General features: G+C 36.0%; 1 protein-coding gene across 1 annotated transcript in view; it reads right to left on the reverse strand.

Annotated features, from left to right (window-relative positions):
• The window catches only part of eIF5 (eukaryotic translation initiation factor 5), a 75,861-nt gene that overhangs the window by 5,625 nt on the left and 49,737 nt on the right, over window positions 1-20,499 (reverse strand). Inside the window, 5 exon segments of the mRNA XM_089092615.1 lie at window positions 4,069-4,206; window positions 6,199-6,369; window positions 11,422-11,559; window positions 12,029-12,139; window positions 13,420-13,706. Of these exon segments, the coding sequence (XP_088948741.1) occupies window positions 4,069-4,206; window positions 6,199-6,369; window positions 11,422-11,559; window positions 12,029-12,139; window positions 13,420-13,706 (845 nt within the window).

The raw sequence follows: 20,499 nt of genomic DNA on the forward strand, positions 1-20,499 counted from the left end.
GATGACGATTTTCGAAAAAGTCAGACTTTCACGTACCTCAGATTTGCCACGGAGATTACCCCACCCTCTCCATCTTCAATCCAAGTTGCTATAATGTTCTGATGTATTAGGGATGTTAAATCAAACCCATAAACCACTTCCTTAATTCGGAATTGTCTTTTCAGGACGGCGTTCTTTAAATTAAAAAATTCAGCCTCAACCTCAACCTAAAAAACTCAAATTTGTGAAAGAGGTAGAGCGGCCAACTTTTTATATTTAGAATCAGCACATTTTTTTTAGTCGGATAGTGAAAGAATCATTTGTATAGCAATTTGTTTGAGGTTGGCCCCTTTTTTACAATTTTCCTAGACAACCCCCCCCCCCCCAACCTCACTCTCCCTCAAAGGTTTAAGCCCCAAACAATTCTTTGGACTTTAAATGTTTAGTTTTATGTTCATCAGCCAAAAAAAAAGAGCTGAAACCTAATTAGCGTCCCGAACAAGACACATGAACATATATGAATAAACATATGATTTAGCCACATTCAGGCGCATACACAGAATTTTATTTTGGGGGGAGGGGCATTTCTAAGAGGAACAAAAATTCAAAGCAAGACTAAAAATGGCAAACTGAGTGTAAAACAAGAAATTATAGGGGAAATTTCAATATTTCCCTGGGTCTGAGGCCATCGAATATTTGCCGGGAGATCACCCTTTGTGGGAAATTAAAATCTGCATAATGACTTTACGTGAAGATGGTCGAAAGACGTGAAGAGAGACTATTCCTCTGAATCCTCCTGTTACCCAAACTAATGAACACAAAAATTACACGAGTTACTGATTATAAACAAGATTCCGGATATGTCCAAGAAAGCATTTCTGTGTAATTAATTGGTTAACTCCAAGAAACAAGATTAAATTAGATTAATATCAGGGGCGTCGTGGTGGCAAGAGGGGGCAGTTGCCCCCCCCCCCCGAAAAATGCGGATAAAAAATATTATACATCCCATGCCCTTGAGTATCCAGATATGTACCCCTCTTGCCACCCCCCCCCCCCCAATAAAAATGCTGGACATTCGCTACTTATTAATATAATGATAGTTTGCCCAAAACGAAACTTCCATATAAACAAGAATTGCTTTAAAAAATAAGCAACTACCAGAACCGCAGATGGAATATCTCTTTCCAGAGACATTCACATTGATAGTAAATTTGCCAAGTCAACAAATGACTTGAACACGTGACATGCACCTGTTTTAGGAAACGCAATTTGAAGGTGAGGTCTTGAAAAAAAAAAAAAACACTGGCATCTTTTCCAAATTTGAGTTCCGTTAGAGTGTCCTCTAAATATGAAAATATACCATAATCATGAAATATATCTTTCCAATACTTCCTCGCTATTAAGGGAACAAGTAACCTAAAATGGCAAATAAATTTTATACATTTTTGGGTCAGATTTCCATGCTAATTGAGCAGACAACTCACTTTAAATGACACTCAAGTTAAACACATTTATGGGGTGATTCTTATACCAGCTTATACACATTTATGTGGGTATGATCTTTATACTGAATGGATTGGTGAAGTCAATTTGTAAATATTTCTTCATTTCTTTAACTGCCAAAAAAAAAAAAAAAAAAAAAAAAAAAACCTTCAACCCTACGTACTTTTTACCCCTGTTTTCTTTTCCAGCATTTTTAAAGGCATAATACAGGCATAAAAAATGAATACTTTCCATCGGCTAAGTTGAAAGATCTGGCATCAAAATTAATACACAAATCGTCCGATGAAAAGGTATCCACCCCCACTCTCCATTATAAGCTCCACTATAGCAATATGGTTAAGCATAATCCAGCATGAATTTTGTCAATATGGCTTCAAATTTTTTGCTCTAATCATGGAATGGAATAATTTTTAATTTGGTATTTTATGTTATTATTTCTAATTTTCAGAAAATATCATTATGAATACGGACTAATATATATGCAAATAATGATTGTATACATACTTGCACTAGGAAAGAGGAGGGAGAAAGGCTCCACTAAAATTTGAGGCAAAAGTGCTTAGAACTGTTTGAGGTAAGAGAGGTGGGTTTAACCACATAAAGCAGAGGCCCTAACAAAGATATGCTGAAAGTTTACAGAGGTAACATGGAAGGGTAATTTTCGAAAAAAGCTATGCAGTGAAGAACCAACAACTTAAGAACAAATAATTCAACTGCAACCAGCATATGAAAAGAAAAAAAAAGGTTACTGTCCTATAATTCTGTATTAAACATGTGCGTTAATTCCATTGGTTTATTTCTGTGATGTATCACATTATTCGTAGAGAAAAATAGTCCTGCCTATTTGAAATCGAATTAACTATTGCTTATAGTTAGCTGTAGCTGAGCGACAAATATAAAAAGATAAGTAAAGATAATTTCTTGAGAGATAACGCCTTTTAAAAACCTAACATGAAAAAAAATTAGGCCAGGAGAAAGGACGAAAAGCTTATGAGTTATGACAAAAAAATCCCTCTTTCTCTGTTCCAATGGGATAAAAATCATATCCTTAGATATGGGCGTACCAGTAGCCCGTAAAATTCAAAAAAAAAAAAACGCTGGACACTCTAAATCAACAAAAAATTACTATGAATTTTGGGTCAATTCTTTGGGGAAAGCGAACGCCAAAGTTTCGCACAAGCTGGGACGGAGAATAGGCGCTGGCAGGGGCGTTCCGAGGCTCATTTTATTGAAGGGGGGATCTTCGTAAATTTTACCGAATCGCTACTTGATTTATGCTGAATTTTCTGCAGAAATCACGAATTTTGCTAATTTTCGGCCGATTTTGCAAAATTACTGCCGAAATTTTCGCCATCGGCGAAAATTTTACCGAATACGAAAAAAGTTGGAGGAGCGGCTCGCTCCACCCCGCCCCCACCTTGGGACGCCCCTGGGCGCTGGTCCATGGTTTGGCAACTTAACAACTTGACAAGCAGTTTGTACTAGCAGTAGTAGAATGGACCAAGTAGACTTTGGGCGATGACAAATGTTGCTAATTTTTCCAAGATTTAATTACAATTTCACGAAAAACCAGAAGGTAACAGCTCCCCCCCCCAAAAAAATATGTCTTCTCTGAAAAAGAAATTCACTACGAAACTTAAATTCTTATTCATCCTCCATCGGAAAATCAACTGTGAGTAATGAGGCATTATTTATTCAAATGCTCGTTTTATTTTTCGTTTATAACCATTTCAGATTTATCTGTAAACATCTAAATAGAGTGAAAACATGATTTTCTTTTGTCATGCCCCCCCCCCCCCAAAAAAAATAAATAAATCATCAAAACTCTCACAAACAAAACCAAACAGCAAAGGTCGGTAAAAATGACCAGTCTGCCAGAAAACATTAGAGCCCTATTAGGCCACGATTCTATAATTCGTCTGGGAGAACGCTTCGGGCCAATCACAAGGAGGAATTTAACACGTATTGGCCCTTTCTTTCCTGTTCATAGCTACCCAACGGCTCCCCACCCTACGCACATGCCAGTCCAACGCTTACGGATCTAATGCTCGTCACTCGCGATCACCTTATAATCCTTACTTTTGCCCGAAACTTTAAAGTTAATTTGACGCTCGTCTACTCCCGAACTTCGTATAGGAGTGTGTCGTTTCGGTACCATCTTTTGATATTTTTGTATTTAATTTTATCTCTTTGATAGAAATGCTGTACCTTTATTATTCTATATATTTAAGATACAACAAAAGTTAAAATAAAATGTCGGTCTTCTTGAGAAGTTGTCTTTTTGAACTGTGTAGTCTTCAAAACACGTATGGTACAAATAAAGCTGATAATTAAATCAGACAGAATCTTTACCAAAAGCGTACTGATCCGTTTTTGTTTTCTTTTTTTTTGGGGGGGGGGGGGAGGGAGGGGGGAGACAGCTTACTCGAGACCTTTAGTCTGCTACACCTCTAGACCCAGATTGATAAGCCTGTTTTTAACAACCTGAAAGAATGGCTTCTATCAAATCCGCCCTTTTACATAACTGGACTAAAGAATAATTTCACCAACATCTGATGACATCTTAAATTTGGTATAGATTTGTACCTTTAATATGTGTGGAACCTTTGGAAGGAGTGCTGAATAATGTACTTCGATCAGATGTTCAATTCCACCAAGCAAGGATCTCTGAGCCTTTTCTGAATCCATGGTAAAGCGCATGAACAGTTTCTTGAAAGTTTTTAGCTAAAAAAATGAAGTTAATTAATATAAAAGCACACTACATAATGAAAAAAAAATTATGGCATTTAATTAAAAGCAAAAAAATAATTATGGACTGATGACCCACATAGAGATTTACACTAATTGATGGCCGCTATGGTCGCCAAGCAGTTGACAAAAAATAATCGGCTAGAGTTTCCCTCAGTTTTCTAGACTACCTTTAAGCATTATTGCTTGATGTTTCAGCTGCATCCTTGGACGCATCTTCTGAAGTAGGAGCTGCAGAATCTACTGCAGTGTTAGGAGTACCGTAAGCAGTAACAAGCTAGTTGTGAAGGAAAAGGAAACGTTCTAATTTTTTCAATAAGTTCTCTGGCTGCATGATTATTTGATGTTGCACAAAAACTCCATAATTGTTCTCAATGAACCTACAAACTGAGGAAGATCTATGTCCTTATTTCTTCTGCAGTCCAAAAGGGGCATTGTTATACAACCCTCCAGTGGAAAGGTTTCAACCATCGAGGAAAAATTCTGTTTTTTTAGAAGGAGGAATTCAAAAGTATTATCAACCAATAAACTTCCCAGACTCCGACCTAGGAATCACACTACAATCACTTTGTGATCTATAGGCAATAACACTGTAAAAAAAACTTGTAGCGTGCATCAAAGGTCGCAAGCAGTATAATATGAAAACAATTCTTAATGTTCAAGAGCTGAGAACCAGATTTATATGGGCACTAAAGCCTCACGTGCTTACCAGCAGTAGTAACTACAGTGTTTGACATTTCTTACCGAGTAAAAATGTGCACGACTGTTACTACTAATGACAACTTACTGTAGCAGCAAGCTGCCTGAAGCCAGCATACCTACGCACCTTCATTCTACATCCCAATTTATTCATATCCTCCCTCGAATTTTTTTTTTTTTTTTTTTTAAGGGGGAAGAAAAGAATTTTTATGGACGCTACTTTCTCAAGGGAAAGTAGATTGGTCTGCGTTAAATTTTAAAGTAGTAAATTTCTACTTTTTGGTCTGAAAGTCCCTTAACACTTGTTTAATTGTTACCGCTACCGTTTTATCACGACTACCGTTCATAGTTTTCAGTCCAGCGAAATCATGGTTGACCATTAAAGAATATTGGCACAAGTGTTGTGATAATAATATTAACACAGCCGACTTGAGCGCCTCTTATGCCTAATTAGATTATTGGATATGTAAAAAATATGACAGTTGGTTCTTTATTTAACCGTGGAGATTTTTGGATCGCGCTAAATCAATAAGAACAATTACGGTTGCTGTTAACACTATTTTTTGCTACAACTAAATCATGCCACACATAAAGGAAAGATTGGAAATATACGTCATATAATACGACAACACCTGACATGAGCACCTTAATTAATCTAATTGCGGCTTATTGGATTAAAGAACAAAAAAAAAATATGAGAAATCGCCCTTGTTTAACCCAAGAGATTTAACATTTTACTAAATCCAAAGAGACATTTTTGATCATCGAAACTACAACTGTACCCCTGAGACCATAAGCCTTTTGACTGGTAAATTACTTAAACAATTTTTGACCAAATCAAAAGTCCATACAGTATTGATTCAATCATAGACAAACAGAAAGCTTAGATATAAAAATGCTGTGACACAAAACTTTACTGGCTAAAAAAAAAACACAAAAAAGAACCAATCAGATGCTAAGATTTTTTTTTATCGGCTTAAAATACCATTAGACTTGATAATCAGCCAATTTGATATGGAGAGGCATGTCTTTAAAAAGACGGCAGTATTAATCGCTCCAAAGAGAAAAAGAATGATGTGATTGATAAAAACGCGTCACAGAAACAAGCAAATTAGAGAACACTTGCAACACCAATGTAAAGTATAACCATTTCTCTTGGGTTGCAGTGATCAAGAGCACCCCGAGTAGCACCCCTTAACCAATACAAACGTCTTTTCTGTATCTAATCCATGTGAATATATATGAGAATGAAAAGCAGAAAGGACCTACCTCGGTCAATATGTTTGTAGAAAGGAGTACTTCAACAAGGACAAGGGGGGCTTTTTCTTTTAGCTCAAGTCTTTCAGCTTCAAGCAAAATGTCCTTACAGACATTAGCCTGATTCAAAACACCAGCTGCTTTTCTTTGCTTGACATAACTGTAGAAAATGTCCGCTCTTTCCTAATTAAACAAAGATAATCAGACTTAGTTTGTATCCCAATTTACAAATTTTGTTATATACTCTACATTTGTAAGTAGTAATAATAACTTACATATCTGACTTATTATACTATTTTATTACCAAACAAAATAATATATATACAGAGCACAAAACACGGATGTAAGTAAGCAAGTACAAAAAAAAGGTGCAAAAGACTATGGACCAGTATTTTTCCTGGGTCGATAAAGACCCCTGCCATTTGTTTTTTTCAAAATAAAGAGTATATCATAAGAAATGAGGGGGGGGGGAGACGCAATTAATATACACTCTTCTAAAACTGAGCATAAGACCAGTTCCAGGTTATTCCGATCCCATCCCTGCTGAAAATGTCTGCATACAAAAAAAAAAAAAAACTAGTTTACAATTTACCATTATAAGCCCCTATTCCAAACTGCTAGCAAATTGTTATGAACGATACGTAATATAAAATACATCGAGCCTGGGTGTCAAAATTAAATAAAAGAACTTAGACCAATATCTTAAATTTATCTTGCAACTAAATTTTTGCTCACAATGCTCCTAATTACGAGTTTATACTTTCTGATCACAGCAATATTAGTGATTTAGAGAATGTTTGTAACTTTGTAAATAATCATTTGTAGTATACTTATAAGATTTTCTTTTCAATTAAATGCGTTTAAATACGTCGTTACCCACACAATGTTCAGAACAGATTTTATAAATTCTTATGATTGACAAAAAATCCTAGTGAGGATTTGTCAATTTCAGTTAACAATAACAACTAATATGCAACTAGCATTTTACATATTCTGTTATAACTAATTGCATTTTACCAATTCATTAATATTTACCAATTAGTATTCATTCACAGTACAAGACAGCGTTCTTAGTATATTGAACTAGACAATATATACATCCTCTCATACACTAACTAACTTGGACTTAGTTCCTTCTACGCTGGATGGCACATCAGGAGACGCCGTTGCCACTACACAACGATCTCTGAAGAGCTTGTGGCCATGGGTCTTCCAATGATTTTTCCGCCAGTACTCGGTCAAGCGTAACTTTCTGCCGTCCAGGGCCTTCTAATACCAGTTAGGACCCAGCATCAGAAATCGTGGGGGAGCCTGCCATCATCGATACGGACCGTATGGTTCCAACACCGCCATCTACTACTCTGTATTTTTTGAAGAATCAATAGTTGCTTAAATCTTTCACCTACGGAGATATTCTTAACTCTCTCAGACTAAAGTATTCCCAGGATGCGTCGGGGGCAGATATTTCAAAAACCTTGTATTCGCTTTTCAACCTGTTTGTACCATTCCAGGTAGTTAATTTTCAATTTTAAGCAGTCTTTGTTTGACCAAAAGGTGAATATTTAAAAATAACAAACTGGTACTTTATAGCGGACGCAGAAGGGTTGGCCCTGGACAGGTAGGCAAAAGGGCTTGAGAATAATAGGCGCTACAAGTTGCCAGCTCAAGATCCATTTGAAGTGTACCACCTTTGATAATAGTAAGTATTAGACAATTCTCTGAAGAAATGTTTCCTCTTGAAAACTCTCACAATTGCACAGGCTAACCACACATACAACTCACCATTACACAATCGACGAGACAAGCGACATATTAATACGAGATTGATGAGACAACACATCTTGTAAAAAGAACATTTTCCACTTATTTTGTCCCTCCATACATTACATTATTAAGTTATCTATTTATTGAGTCCTTCATCATTAGATATTTTTTGATTATCAATAAAAAATGACATATTCTCGAGACACAAATTTGCATCACTCAAAGCACTATACGTTAAATAAGGAAGACGGGTAATTTAGCCATTTCACATGGAAGCAAATCTAGCAACTACACAAGATTGCAATACCCCTTGCTATTCCTCTGCTAGTAATTAGCAGCTCTACTGTAAAAGCATGGAATTCTAAAATTTAATAATTTGAAAACAGTATTTCTCAATTGAAAAGAATTGTTTCAGGTTCAGGTTCATACATTTTTATTAAAAAAAAAAAAACTCATTGTTAAAAAAAGGCGAACAAAACCAAGAATATGCTTGAAAAAGCGACCGGTTGGATATCATGCATGCCAAATCATCAAAACAATTAAAATGAAAAAAGGGGAAAACAATAATAATAACAGAAAATAATGATAAATATATAATGGCACAAAATATAAAAAAAAATAAAAATAAAATATCTACAAAACAAAAAAAAAAAAAAAAGCCTTCTCTCGAACCATTAACACTACCAAATTCCTGAAAAGAAAAGATTTTTAATACGTGTTTTAAGTTGCGGCACACTTTCAGCTTGACGAACTGAATCTGGGACCGAATTCTAAACTGACGGGCCCATGTGTCTGGTCACTTGGCTTGCTCTCGTTGAGTTCCGTGGCTCAGATGCAAGACTATCTTCACTCCTAGTCGAATAATCTTGATAAAACGAATTAGGCTTAAAAATATTCATAAAAAAATCCGGTGCAAAACCATTCAGACACTGAAATACAAAAACTCCAATTTGATAATCCCTTATTTCACCAACCTTTAAAATTTTAAACTTTCTAAAAAGTGATTCAGTGCTATAAACACCACGATCATACCTTCCAATCAACCTTATAGCCTTATTCTGCAGAACTTGAACTCTTCTAAAATTGCAACTAAAATTACTCGCCCAAATCAAACAACCATAATTTATATAATGCGCTATTATGGAAAAATACAATAAAAGCAGAATTATCAAAGGTAAAAAATTTTGAAAACGGTTCAGAACTCCAAGGCCTCGCGCCAGCTTGCATGCTATGATGTAGCAGTGTTTTCTCCAACTCAAGTTTCGATCCAGGATGAATCCCAGATATCGGATCTCTTCAACTTGTGATAGCGGTAGGCCATTGTAAATAATGACACCAGGGAGAGTGGGAGCAGAACCAGTCCTTGTAAACATCATAAAATTAGTTTTTGATGCATTGACGCTAAGTAGGCTAGCACAAACAAATTCATGTAGGCCATCCAGCGCCTTATTAGCCTTGAACAAGAGCTCTTGCAGCGACTTTGCTGCAATCACTAATGCCGTGTCGTCAGCAAAAGAAGTAACTGAAGCTCCGGGAATGTAGAATCTCATTGTGTCTACAAATATAAGGTACAGGAGAGGACCAAGAACTGAGCCCTGTGGAACACCACACTTTATGGGAAACGGCTGAGAAGATTTGTTACTCAAAGTCACTCGTAGCTTCCGTTCAATTAAATACGATTCAAACCAATTTAAAACACTACCCTTTATGCCTAAATAACACCGCCTTTCCAATAAAATCTTAAAAACAACCGTGTCGAAAGCCTTTCTAAAATCAATAAACACGCCCATGCACTGCTCGCCATTCTCAAGTGCTGAGTTAATATTTTCCAGAAGAAGCTGGACTGCCTGCGTCGTCTAATGTCCTTTCCGGAAGCCAAATTGACCATCATGTAAAGCACCAATTTTCATCAGATACTCGTAAAGCCGGTGATGAACAATCTTTTCATAAACTTTTGAATAAATCGGGAGAATCGATATTGGTCTCCAATTAGATATATCAGTTTTGACTCCACCTTTGTGCAACGGTACAACTTTAGCTATTTTAAGCGCACTCGGAAACATCCCCTTTTCCATAGAAATATTGATAAGGTATACGAGGTTTCTTTGCTTAGTTAGTAATGACAAATGCCTTAAAAAAAATTTAACTACTGACAATCATATTTCCACTTGAAAATGTAATAATTTACCAAATAAATTTACAGTGGCGAATAGGTGGTCAATTACCATGCTAAAATGGTAATTTCTTCAAAACGAATGTGTACTTTTAATATCAAATTTAATTTAAATATAATTTTTTAGTTTCAGATGAAAAGACATTTGTCATAGAAGCTAAATCCAACTTCTTAACTCCAGTAACTAGAGCCTCTTTTTCTGAAAAAATGTTAGAATAATTTTTTTTTCTAGTCTACCATATTAGATTCTCAGAGTTTTAGCGAATGATACTTCGAATCACTTTGATCTTCTGGCGAGCTGTTTAATATGTATAATGAAGAGAAAGTTTTTATTTTTACGACTATTTTTGAAGACATTGCTTTAGTGAAATACAAATCAGAGCTAGAACCAACTGTCTGGAGTAATTTGCAACCTAATAGCCGCAAAAAGGCGAAACTGCATAATAGTCGAAATCATAGCCGAAACTGCAATAATAGCCGAATTGCAGTTAGCACCGTGCTTATTTAACGCAATTAAAGTTTTGTGATAAAACACCTAAAATGAATCATTGCAGTTTCGGCTATTATGCAGTTTCGCAAATAGCCGAAATTCCCAATAGCCGAAACTGCAATGATTCATTTTAGGTGTTTTATCGTAAAATTTGAATTGCGTTAAATAAGCATGGCGCTACTTGTAGAGGCGATCGCAAGGCGTCTCCGATTAGACCTTGGATAAGGATTAACCCTCGAAGATCGATTAATAAATGAATTATTTATAGAAGTTTCTTTTTGGTCGGCCGTAGTTTTCGGGCTAACACTTTTTAGTCCTCGGGCCATCACAACCAGATCAAATTTTTCTTTTATTTACAAGGAGAGAGGGAGAGGGAAGGGGGATAAACCTTAGAATAATCAAACGATTAAACAAAAAATTATATAAGTTTGGCTAATTTTAAGAAAAAGGTTAGATACGTACTATATTCAAATCATGAGTTTTAGTTTTTATCAAGTTTCTTGGAGATTTAGTAGTTCGTTGTTTTTTGTGTATTTAAGATTAGGTTTACGCATGGAATGAAGTAAGGAGCTATCTCTCTTTCTCAATTTTTTTTCTTTCTTTTTTCAGCTATGTTAATTATCAGTTCTTGTCCCATGGACAAGCTCCGCTTCTTGGGTGGGTTATTTGTTATGTTGTATGATTACTTTAAATAAAGGATTTCTCTACAAAAACATCATCTTTTTTCTACTATAATTGCACGGCAAAACAGTATATCTGCCAACAGTTCTAAAGCATGATGCTTAAGAAAAAAAAGTTAAAAACGTACCTTTTCAGATTTTTCCGCATCTTCACAAACTGCAAGTGCTTTAACTCCAGCTGCCAGCTCCTCTTGCCGCTTTTTGACTGCATCTGCAGAAACATCCTCTGACCATTCAACATCTTCATCATCACCAAAATCATTTTCCTAAGGAAACATTATAGGATAAACTAAAAATAGGCATACATCTGAACATGCAAACATCTTATTACTGCTGAATATACAGATACAGTTTTGAGCATAGCTGAATTCTGCACCAATTTTGGCAAAACTTGAAAGATCTATGGATGTAAGCTAGCAAGGAGGGCTAGAGAAAGAGGAGATGAGAGAGGGGAATGAGGAAAAGAGCGAAAGAGGGGAGAAAATGATTTATCTAGTAGATTTTTATGAACTCGTTGCATTTCGCAGACGCATATTTATTTCACAGGCCCGCGGAATAAAAGAATTAAAAAAAAAGATTATCAATTATCCACTAATTTTTCGCATCCGGCAAATGCTTCAAATGCTAAAACACTTTTTACAAATGCGTACGTAACTATCTTAGTGACTGAATGGCTTCAAAATCGCATAAAAATAATGAGAAAAATAATCTCTATGCGGGTAAGAAGTTCCTTACCTTTGCTGTGGCATCTCCATTTTTGGCCCCACTATCTTCCTCTTTCTTTCCTTTTCTTCCGCCTTTCCTTTGAGATTCTGTGAGCGAAGCGCCTTGAACAGTCGGATCAACCTATCAAAAAATTATTGCGTGAAGAAAACTGAAGTTTAAAATGAGAAGGATCATAAAACTGGGAAACAGGCCAAACACCTTTTTATTGATCATTTTTTCTTTTCAGTCTCTAGATGAGATTTCCAAGAATGGACTACTTCAGTGCCAATATTTAAGGTAATGAAAGAAAAAACTCCATTAGAAAACATGGAAAAAGACAAATCTCATTAGAAGACAAATGGACTGCAACATTACCACACCGGAGATTGTGCATAGTGCCAACATTTTCAAAATACCAATCAAGAATCAATTTTTCTTTTCTAGAACTTCTCAAAGTAGTATATTTTTTAGGATCCGAATTTAGAGTTTAATAGTTTTTTGTATGCTTCCTATAATATTATAATCTAAATCCTGCATTTGGAGAAGGTCTTAATAATATTTTTTTAAACTAAATCCTGTCTTTTATAATGTTTTCCAGAGAGACATTGGACCTGTTTATATCAAAAGACATATCAAAGTCAAGTACATCCACTTGGAGAAACTTACTAAAAAACGATGCTGCCTCTATGCATTTTCTTCTTTTTTCTTCTTCAACCATTTCGTATAAAAGGAATGGCCGTAGGAATTTAGGGGAGGGCTCATTCGACTGAAAAGTGAAACTTTTAAATAAAGATAGGAGCAATAGGACCAAGGTGGCGCTATTGCCAATTATATCTAGTATTTTAAGGTTTTTCTATGAAACTATCTCTTCATAAGCTGCGTTTTCTCACACAAAAAAAAACTCTTTTAGAGCCAGTAGCAGTAAAAAAGCTTACCACGTTTCAGATATCAAGTCTGAAACACCAGTATTTGATGGCGTATTATGGATGATGGAAAATAATTATGACATTTTTTTCACGTCAGCAAGATATTCAGTTTGAACATTAAAATACCAGATGTCTTCGGCGGTGACGAAAAAACAAAGGATCAAAGATGACTTTTTTTCGGGGGGGGGGGGTGCATCAATACATTCAGATTACATAAATCAGGATCACAGGAAGGGAGAGGAATAATTAACTGAGAGCGAGAGAGAGAGCGAGCGAGAGAGAGAGAGAGAGAGAGAGAGAGAGAGAGAGAGAGAGAGAGAGAGAGAGAGAGAGAGAGAGAGAGAAAGAGACAGAGAGGGGGAGGAAGAGCAATAGAAAATACAAAAAGATAAATGTGTGGTGACTTTTCTAGCGTTGTCCTAGGTGAAATATCAAATAGAAACATAGGACAACAAGAAAAAAAAGGTTGCAACTCAACATGCAGAAATGACAAACCTCTGGCGGATTTTTAAGAATATATGTTGTCAGCTTGTGTCTAATTTCCAATAGGCCTTGATGACCACAGGCTTTGCAACTTTGACTAATTGTCTGCTTCTTAGCATTGCAAGAGAGGACTGTTTCAGGATTCTCACACTGTGGACACAATACAAAACGACTAATGAAACCATTCAACAGATCCTGAAGTTTAGAAGCATCGTGGGCACCATTCACAATGTATCTATCATTCTTTGGATCGAATTGAGTTTGAGCTCCGAGCTCGCAGCCAAAATATTTAGTTGGATCTGCAAAAAGTGGACTTTAGCTTTGAGTGCTCACTTAATGGCTTTTCACTCTCTATCCGTTTCCCTTTTCGTTTTCCGAAATAGAATTGAATTTTTACTCATTATTTGAAACCTTTATATTATGGTGATTTAACAAAGTCTCCAACAGTCCATTAACTGATACTGTTGTATTGTATGCTGGATTTATTGAAAGTAAAAGCGTACAGAGAACTGAATTACAATTTAATTTAATAAATTTTTAGTACTGTATTAATATCCTGAAATTGTTCATGGTTTCGAATCACGCACATTTTAGCTTTATTGATGAAATCATTTTATGATTACTAGTACAGATTCTTCTGTACTCTTAGAAGTACAGAAACTTCTAAAATGGCACCGCCCATGGAGAGAAAATTTTCACCAAAAAAGTTACAAAATCCCAAACGCCATCAGTGATCCTTTCAATTCGCCGACGTGCGCGGCTCAGGCACTCCACCGGATGGGAATAATTTTCTAGGGGGTAGAAATGATCGTATACGGTAATTCAAATGGCATTACGGAAAAGTTTTGTGAAGCTTACTTTTACATTTCAACTCGAAACTAAGTTAGCTCTATGATTGGTTCAATACATTTTCCCCTGCTTTCTTCGGTCCTTAAGATAAGTAGAAGTGCATGTTCTTTCCAAAATGTGTTACATTTACACACAGAAAATAGTTTTCAAAGGTATTATGTTGCCTAGAAAAACTTCCTTTTCAAAGCTTCTTATAAAAACATGGAGTTAATTAAAGTAAATAAACCAGGGTCGGATTTTTCAGTTCTGTCCGTCTTCTGTAAGATTTATATTTTACAACTGAAGGCTTTTTGAGTTTGCCGCATCCGCGTGAATATATTATGATGTTATATGATGTTCATCATGCATTATGATGGACCCGATGTTCAGACGTTCATGCACTTTAAGTATATTTTCAAGCTTATCCTCGATGTATGGAGGTTGTCTCAATAAGTCATATATTTAATTCACTATCTGGAAAAAAAAAACCGTAAAAATGAGAAGGGAAATTATGGCTTGGTTACTATAAAAATGACTGTAAAATATGAAAAAGACAAACTTGAGAAATTTCGCCATTTAAGCACAAAAAAGTCTGAAATAAACAACAAAATAAATCAGTATACATTTAAGCCTGGATTAACAGCAAGAATTACAGTAGCTTTGACTTTAACAAGCTTATTTTCAGGTGTCTCGAAAATGAAACAGTTATAAGAAAGAAGTAATGAAATATGAAAACAAAAACCAAATAAGAATATTGAAGGATTGTTCAGAAACATTATCAGCTTTATAATCAAAAAAAAAAGAATTCAAGCACAGAACACGTTTTTATACAAAAGCTGCGATATTTTTAAACAAAAGCTGCGATCTTTTGCTACAGTCCAGCATAGTCCTAAACAAAATGACTGTAAACATGACCGTAGTGCATCAGCTTAATGGCACCCTCTTCATGAAGTTGCGCTCCCAGAGGCTCAACCACATTGTTTGAAGTGAAAATGGTAGGAGTAGGAATAGACCCTCTTTTTCTGCCGGGGTGTTATCCCATTCAATATTCGCCTGGTTCTGGCACTAAGATGGTTCCTTTTTTTTTAGATATAAAGAAACATTCCACAGCAGTTCACAGCCTATTTTAAACCTAGATTTATAAATTGGATCATCCAGGCATCTCCAGCCCATGCCACCTGTTGCTTGGATACGAATAATTGTCAATACAATGGAGGCGAAAGATCAACAGCTCTAAGAATCCAACCGGCATACCACTGCTATCGCGATTTCCGAAGATTTTCGCAGGCTACACAATTGAAAGCAGCAACAAAATCTATAAACATGGTAAGTATAGGGTGGCTATAGTGCTTGCAGAGTTGGTGAATATGCGAAGATCACAAAGATCTTCATACAAAGAGTGAAGATCTTGTGAGTGCACCTTCTCCCTCTTCGAAATCTGCACTGGATTTCGTGTGTTCCTTCATCCCTTACTGCCTCAAGTCTTTTTAGCAGAATCATTGCGAACACTTTGATAGAAATACCCATGAGTGATATCCCTAGGTAATTGCAAGAATCAAAATTGTCTCCTTCTTGAATACTGGGATAATCACTGACACCTTCCAATTAGACGGGAAGGTCTCATTTCTGACATTAGTCCGAAGAGGAGTTCTGTTTGTTATGCTACAATATTTGGTATGACTTTCGTCACAGACATTATACGAGGTCATCATAACAGAAAAAATATTGTCAAATGTGAATACTTACTTAAGACGAGGCACAGGCTATTCAGCCCAATTCGGAACCAGGAAGCTATTGGACCGGATTCTGTCAAAGTGATGTGTCCTCTTTCTGCGGTCGAATGCGTTGAAGCCACGACTTGTCCCACTTGTAGCCATATTTTCAAAAACCGCTTAGTGGTTCGACGTCCTTCTTCACGACGTTATGCCATGACTTGATTTTGCCTCCCAGTTTTTCCTTCCAGGAGGAGGGAGGCACTGCAGTAAGGACCTACTGTTTTAGGGTCTCCACTGGGCCTCACATTACATGGCTAATCCACTTCAGTCGTCTTTTCTTGATTATGCATGACGTTGTAAGTTTTTGTCCGCACACTATGAACCCGCAGTTGCTGATTTGTTGCGACCGTCTCAAGATGCAAATAGCTCTTAGGCATAGAACGTCTAGTTGCCCCTTCTTCCTCTGCCTTTAGAGCCGAGGTCACAACTGTGTTGGGAGTATGGAGCGTACGCATACCGAGTACATTCTGAGTTTTGTTTTGAGCTCAATTTCTCGTTTCAACCACAGTGGTTTGCGCAGTTGCCCGAAAGTACACCAGGCTTCTGAAGGTACTGGAGTCATTATTTTGTTTCATAAACTATCGGGTAAACAGTCCAAAGAAAAAGCTTTTTTTGTTTTTTTGTGGCCTTATCATAATCTTATCAGACTCACCTCATAGCCATGGTCTTTGTTGTTATGCTTTTCTTGTTTCGTGTTGTTTTCTTTTTGCCACAATTTTGTCAATTTTCCCTACAGCTCCACCACAGCAGCGTCAAAAAAACAAAACAAAAAAAAACAGAAACTCGTATTTATTAGGGCTAATTTGAGGTCCTATTGAGCCGCAAGAGATAGCAATACGATTAACGCAAGCTGAAAGGCCAGGCTTGTTCTACTAATAACTAAAAGACCTTCCGTCAAAATTATATACGATACATCAGTAAGCCCTATAAACACAGCAAACAAAAAAACAAAAAAATATTTAAAATACACACACGCTATAACTATAAGGAGAAATGATTTACCAGAGACCACGTAATGAAAAAATTGGATGTGCAAAAAGTGCACTTTAGCTTTGAGTGCTTCGCTTTTTCGCTCTCTATTCGTTTCCTATTCATCGTTTTCCGAAATAGAACTGAAATTTTTACTCATTGATTATTTGAAACCTTTATATTATGGTGATTTAACAAAGTCGCCAACAGTCCATTAACTGATACTGTTGTATTGTATACTGGAATTATTGAAAGTAAAAGCGTATAGAGAACTGAATTACAATTTAATTTAATAAATTTTTAGTATTGTATCAATATCAATTGTGTCAAAATCATGCACATTTTAGCTTTATTGATGAAATCATTTTATGATTACTACTACAGATTCTTCTGTACTCTTAGTACAGTAACTTCTAAAATGGCACCGCCCATGGAGAGAAAATTTTCACCGAAAAACTTATAAAATCCCAAACGCCATCAGTGATCCTTTCAATTCGCCGACGTGCGCGGCTCAGGCACTCCACCGGATGGGAATAATTTTCTAGAGGGTAGAAATGATCGTATACGGTAATTCAAATGGCATTACGGAAAAGTTTTGTGAAGCCTACTGTTACATTTCAACTCGAAACTAAGTTAGCACTATCGATTGGTTCAGTACATTTTCCCCTATTTTCTTTGGTCCTTTCTTTTTTAGGTTTTCCCCTGCTTCCTTTGGTCCTTAAGATAAGTAGAAGTGCATGTTTTTTTCCAAAATGTGCTACATTTACACAGAAAATAGTTTTCAAAGCTATCATGTTTCCTAGAAAAGTTTCCTTTTCAAAGCTTCTTATAAAAAATGGAGTTAATTAAAGTAAATAAACCCAGGACGGACTTTTCAGTTCTGTCCGTTTTCTGTAAGATTTATATTTTGCAACTTAAGTCCTTTTGAGTTATACCGCATTCGCGTGAATATATTATGATGTTATATGATGTTCATCATGTATTATGATGGACCCGATGTTCAGACGTTCATGCACTTTAAGTGTATTTTTCAAGCTTATCCTCGATGTATGGAGGTTGTCTGAATAAATCATATATTTAATTCAGTATCTGAAAAAAAAACGTAAAAATGAGAAGGGAAATTATGGTTTGGTTACTATAAAAATGACTGTAAAATATGAAAACAACAAACTTGAGAAATTTCGCCATTTAAGCACATAAGTCTGAAATCAATAACAAAATAAATCAGTATACATTCAAGCCTGGATTAACAGCAAGAATTACAGTAGCTTTGACTTTAACAAGCTTATTTTCAGGTGTCTCGAAAATGAAACAGTTATGAGAAAGAAGTAATGAAATATGAAAACAAAAACCAAATAAGAATATTAAAGGATTGTTCAGAAACATTATCAGCTTTAGAATCAAAAAAAGAATTCAAGCACAGAACACGTTTTTATACAAAACATTAAAAAGCTGCGATCTTTTGCTACAGTCCAGTATAGTCCCAAAAAAAAGACTGTAAACATGACAGCAGTGCAACAGCTGAATGACACCCTTTTCATAAAGTTGCGCTCCCAGAGGCCCAACCCCATTGCATGGAAGTGGAAATGGTAGGAGTAGAAATAGAGCCTCTTTTTCTGCTGGGGTGTTATCCCATTCAATATTCGCCTAGTTCAGGGACCAAGATGGTTCCAATTTTTTTCGCTAGGATAAAAGAAACATTCCAAAGCAGTTCAAAGCCTATTTTAAACGTTGATTTATAAATTGGATCATCCAGGCATCTCCAGCCCATGCAGCCTATTGCTTGGATACAAAAAATTGTCAATAGAATGGAAGCGAAAGATCAACAGCACTACGAATCCAACCGGTATACCACTGCTATCGTGATTTCCGAAGATTTTCGCGGGCTACACAATTGAAAGCAGCAACAAAATCTATAAACATGGTAACTATGGGGAGGCTATAGTCCTTGCAGAGTTGGTGAATACGTGAAGATCACAAAGATCTTCCCACAAAGAGTGACGATCTTGTGAGTGCACCTTCTCCCTCTTCGAAATCAGTAGAAAGGGGGGTGTAACTCCCACGATGACCACGTGGTTTATGGTTTTCTCAGTGAGAATGAAAAAAACAGGAATTTTCTCACTTGAAAAAACATGAATTTTCTCACTTTGATGGATGTTTTCTTGGACGGTTATGTGTGTTGGTCAATTTATTTGATGTTTTTCATGGATGTCAACAGCAATTCATGTCTGTTTTATGGTTTTTGTCAGTGACAATGAAAAAACAGGAACTTTCTCACATTTATGGATTTCAACAGCAATTTATGTTCCTGTTTTATGGTTTTTGTCAGTGAGAATGAAAAAACAGGAATTTTCTCACTTTTATGGATGGTTATGGGTGTTGGTCAATTTATTTGATGTTTTTCATGGATGTCAACAACAATTTATGTCTGTTTTATGGTTCGTTGTCAGTGAGAATGAATAAACAGGAATTTTCTCACATTTATGGATGTCAACAGCAATTCATGTCTGTTTTATGGTTCGTTGTCAGTGAGATTGGAAAAACAGGAACTTTCTCACATTTATGGATGTCAACAGCAATTTATGGATGTCAACAGCAATTTATGTCTGTTTTATGGGTCGTTGTCAGTGAGAATGAAAAAACAGGAACTTTATCACTTTGATGGATGTCAACATCAATTTATGTCAGTGAGAATGGAAAAACAGGAATTTTCTCACTTTGATGGATGTTTCAAGGTCGATTTATTTGCTGTTGTTTGTCCAGGTGTAATGACATTGGGGTGATTAACATAATCGGTGGGGGAATTATTGGTTCACGAATGGGGAATTAAGAAACAAACATGGCTTCATTGTTGTTTGGCTAACCTAACCTGAGAAATTGATTTACATAATTGGCGGGGGAGAATGTATTGATTTACGAAAGGGGAATTACGAAACAAACATGGCTTCTTTGATCTTTAGGCTAACCTAACCTGAGAAATTGATTTACATAATCGCTAGGGGAATGTATTGATTCACGAAGGGGGAATTAAGAAACATTATGGTTTCTTTAATCTTAGGTCTGAGGGATAAACGTTCGTTAGGTCAGAGAGAAAAATTAATATTCTATTTTTAAATAGGGCTTCATTGATCTTTACTGTCAAGAATTAGAAATGACATCACTTGTTATCTTGGAATTATGCGGGAGTCTAAAGAGATAAAAATTCTATTTTTAAATACGGCTTCACTGAGCTTTAAGTCGGAGAGATAAATTGATATTCTAACGAAACCTTAATAGTCTAGCTAGGAACATTTATGAGATGAAGAGATTAACGTAGGAAAGGGTATCCTAGAAATTTGAAATGTGACAGCGCAGAGATGCCAAAAACAAAAGGAATACGCTGAAGTTACGATTAGGGATTATTTGGGCGAAAGCGTTTTAGGGAATTATTTCGGCGAAAAAGTTAGAGACATTTTAAAAGATGATTTAAAAGATGATTTTAGAAGAGGATTTGAGGGTGAAACTCTGTGGTCGTCATAAT

Source organism: Artemia sp. Qi Xiang Cuo, chromosome 7 (assembly GCF_049724085.1).
Source record: "Artemia sp. Qi Xiang Cuo chromosome 7, ASM4972408v1, whole genome shotgun sequence".
Lineage (NCBI taxonomy): Eukaryota > Metazoa > Arthropoda > Branchiopoda > Anostraca > Artemiidae > Artemia > Artemia sp. Qi Xiang Cuo.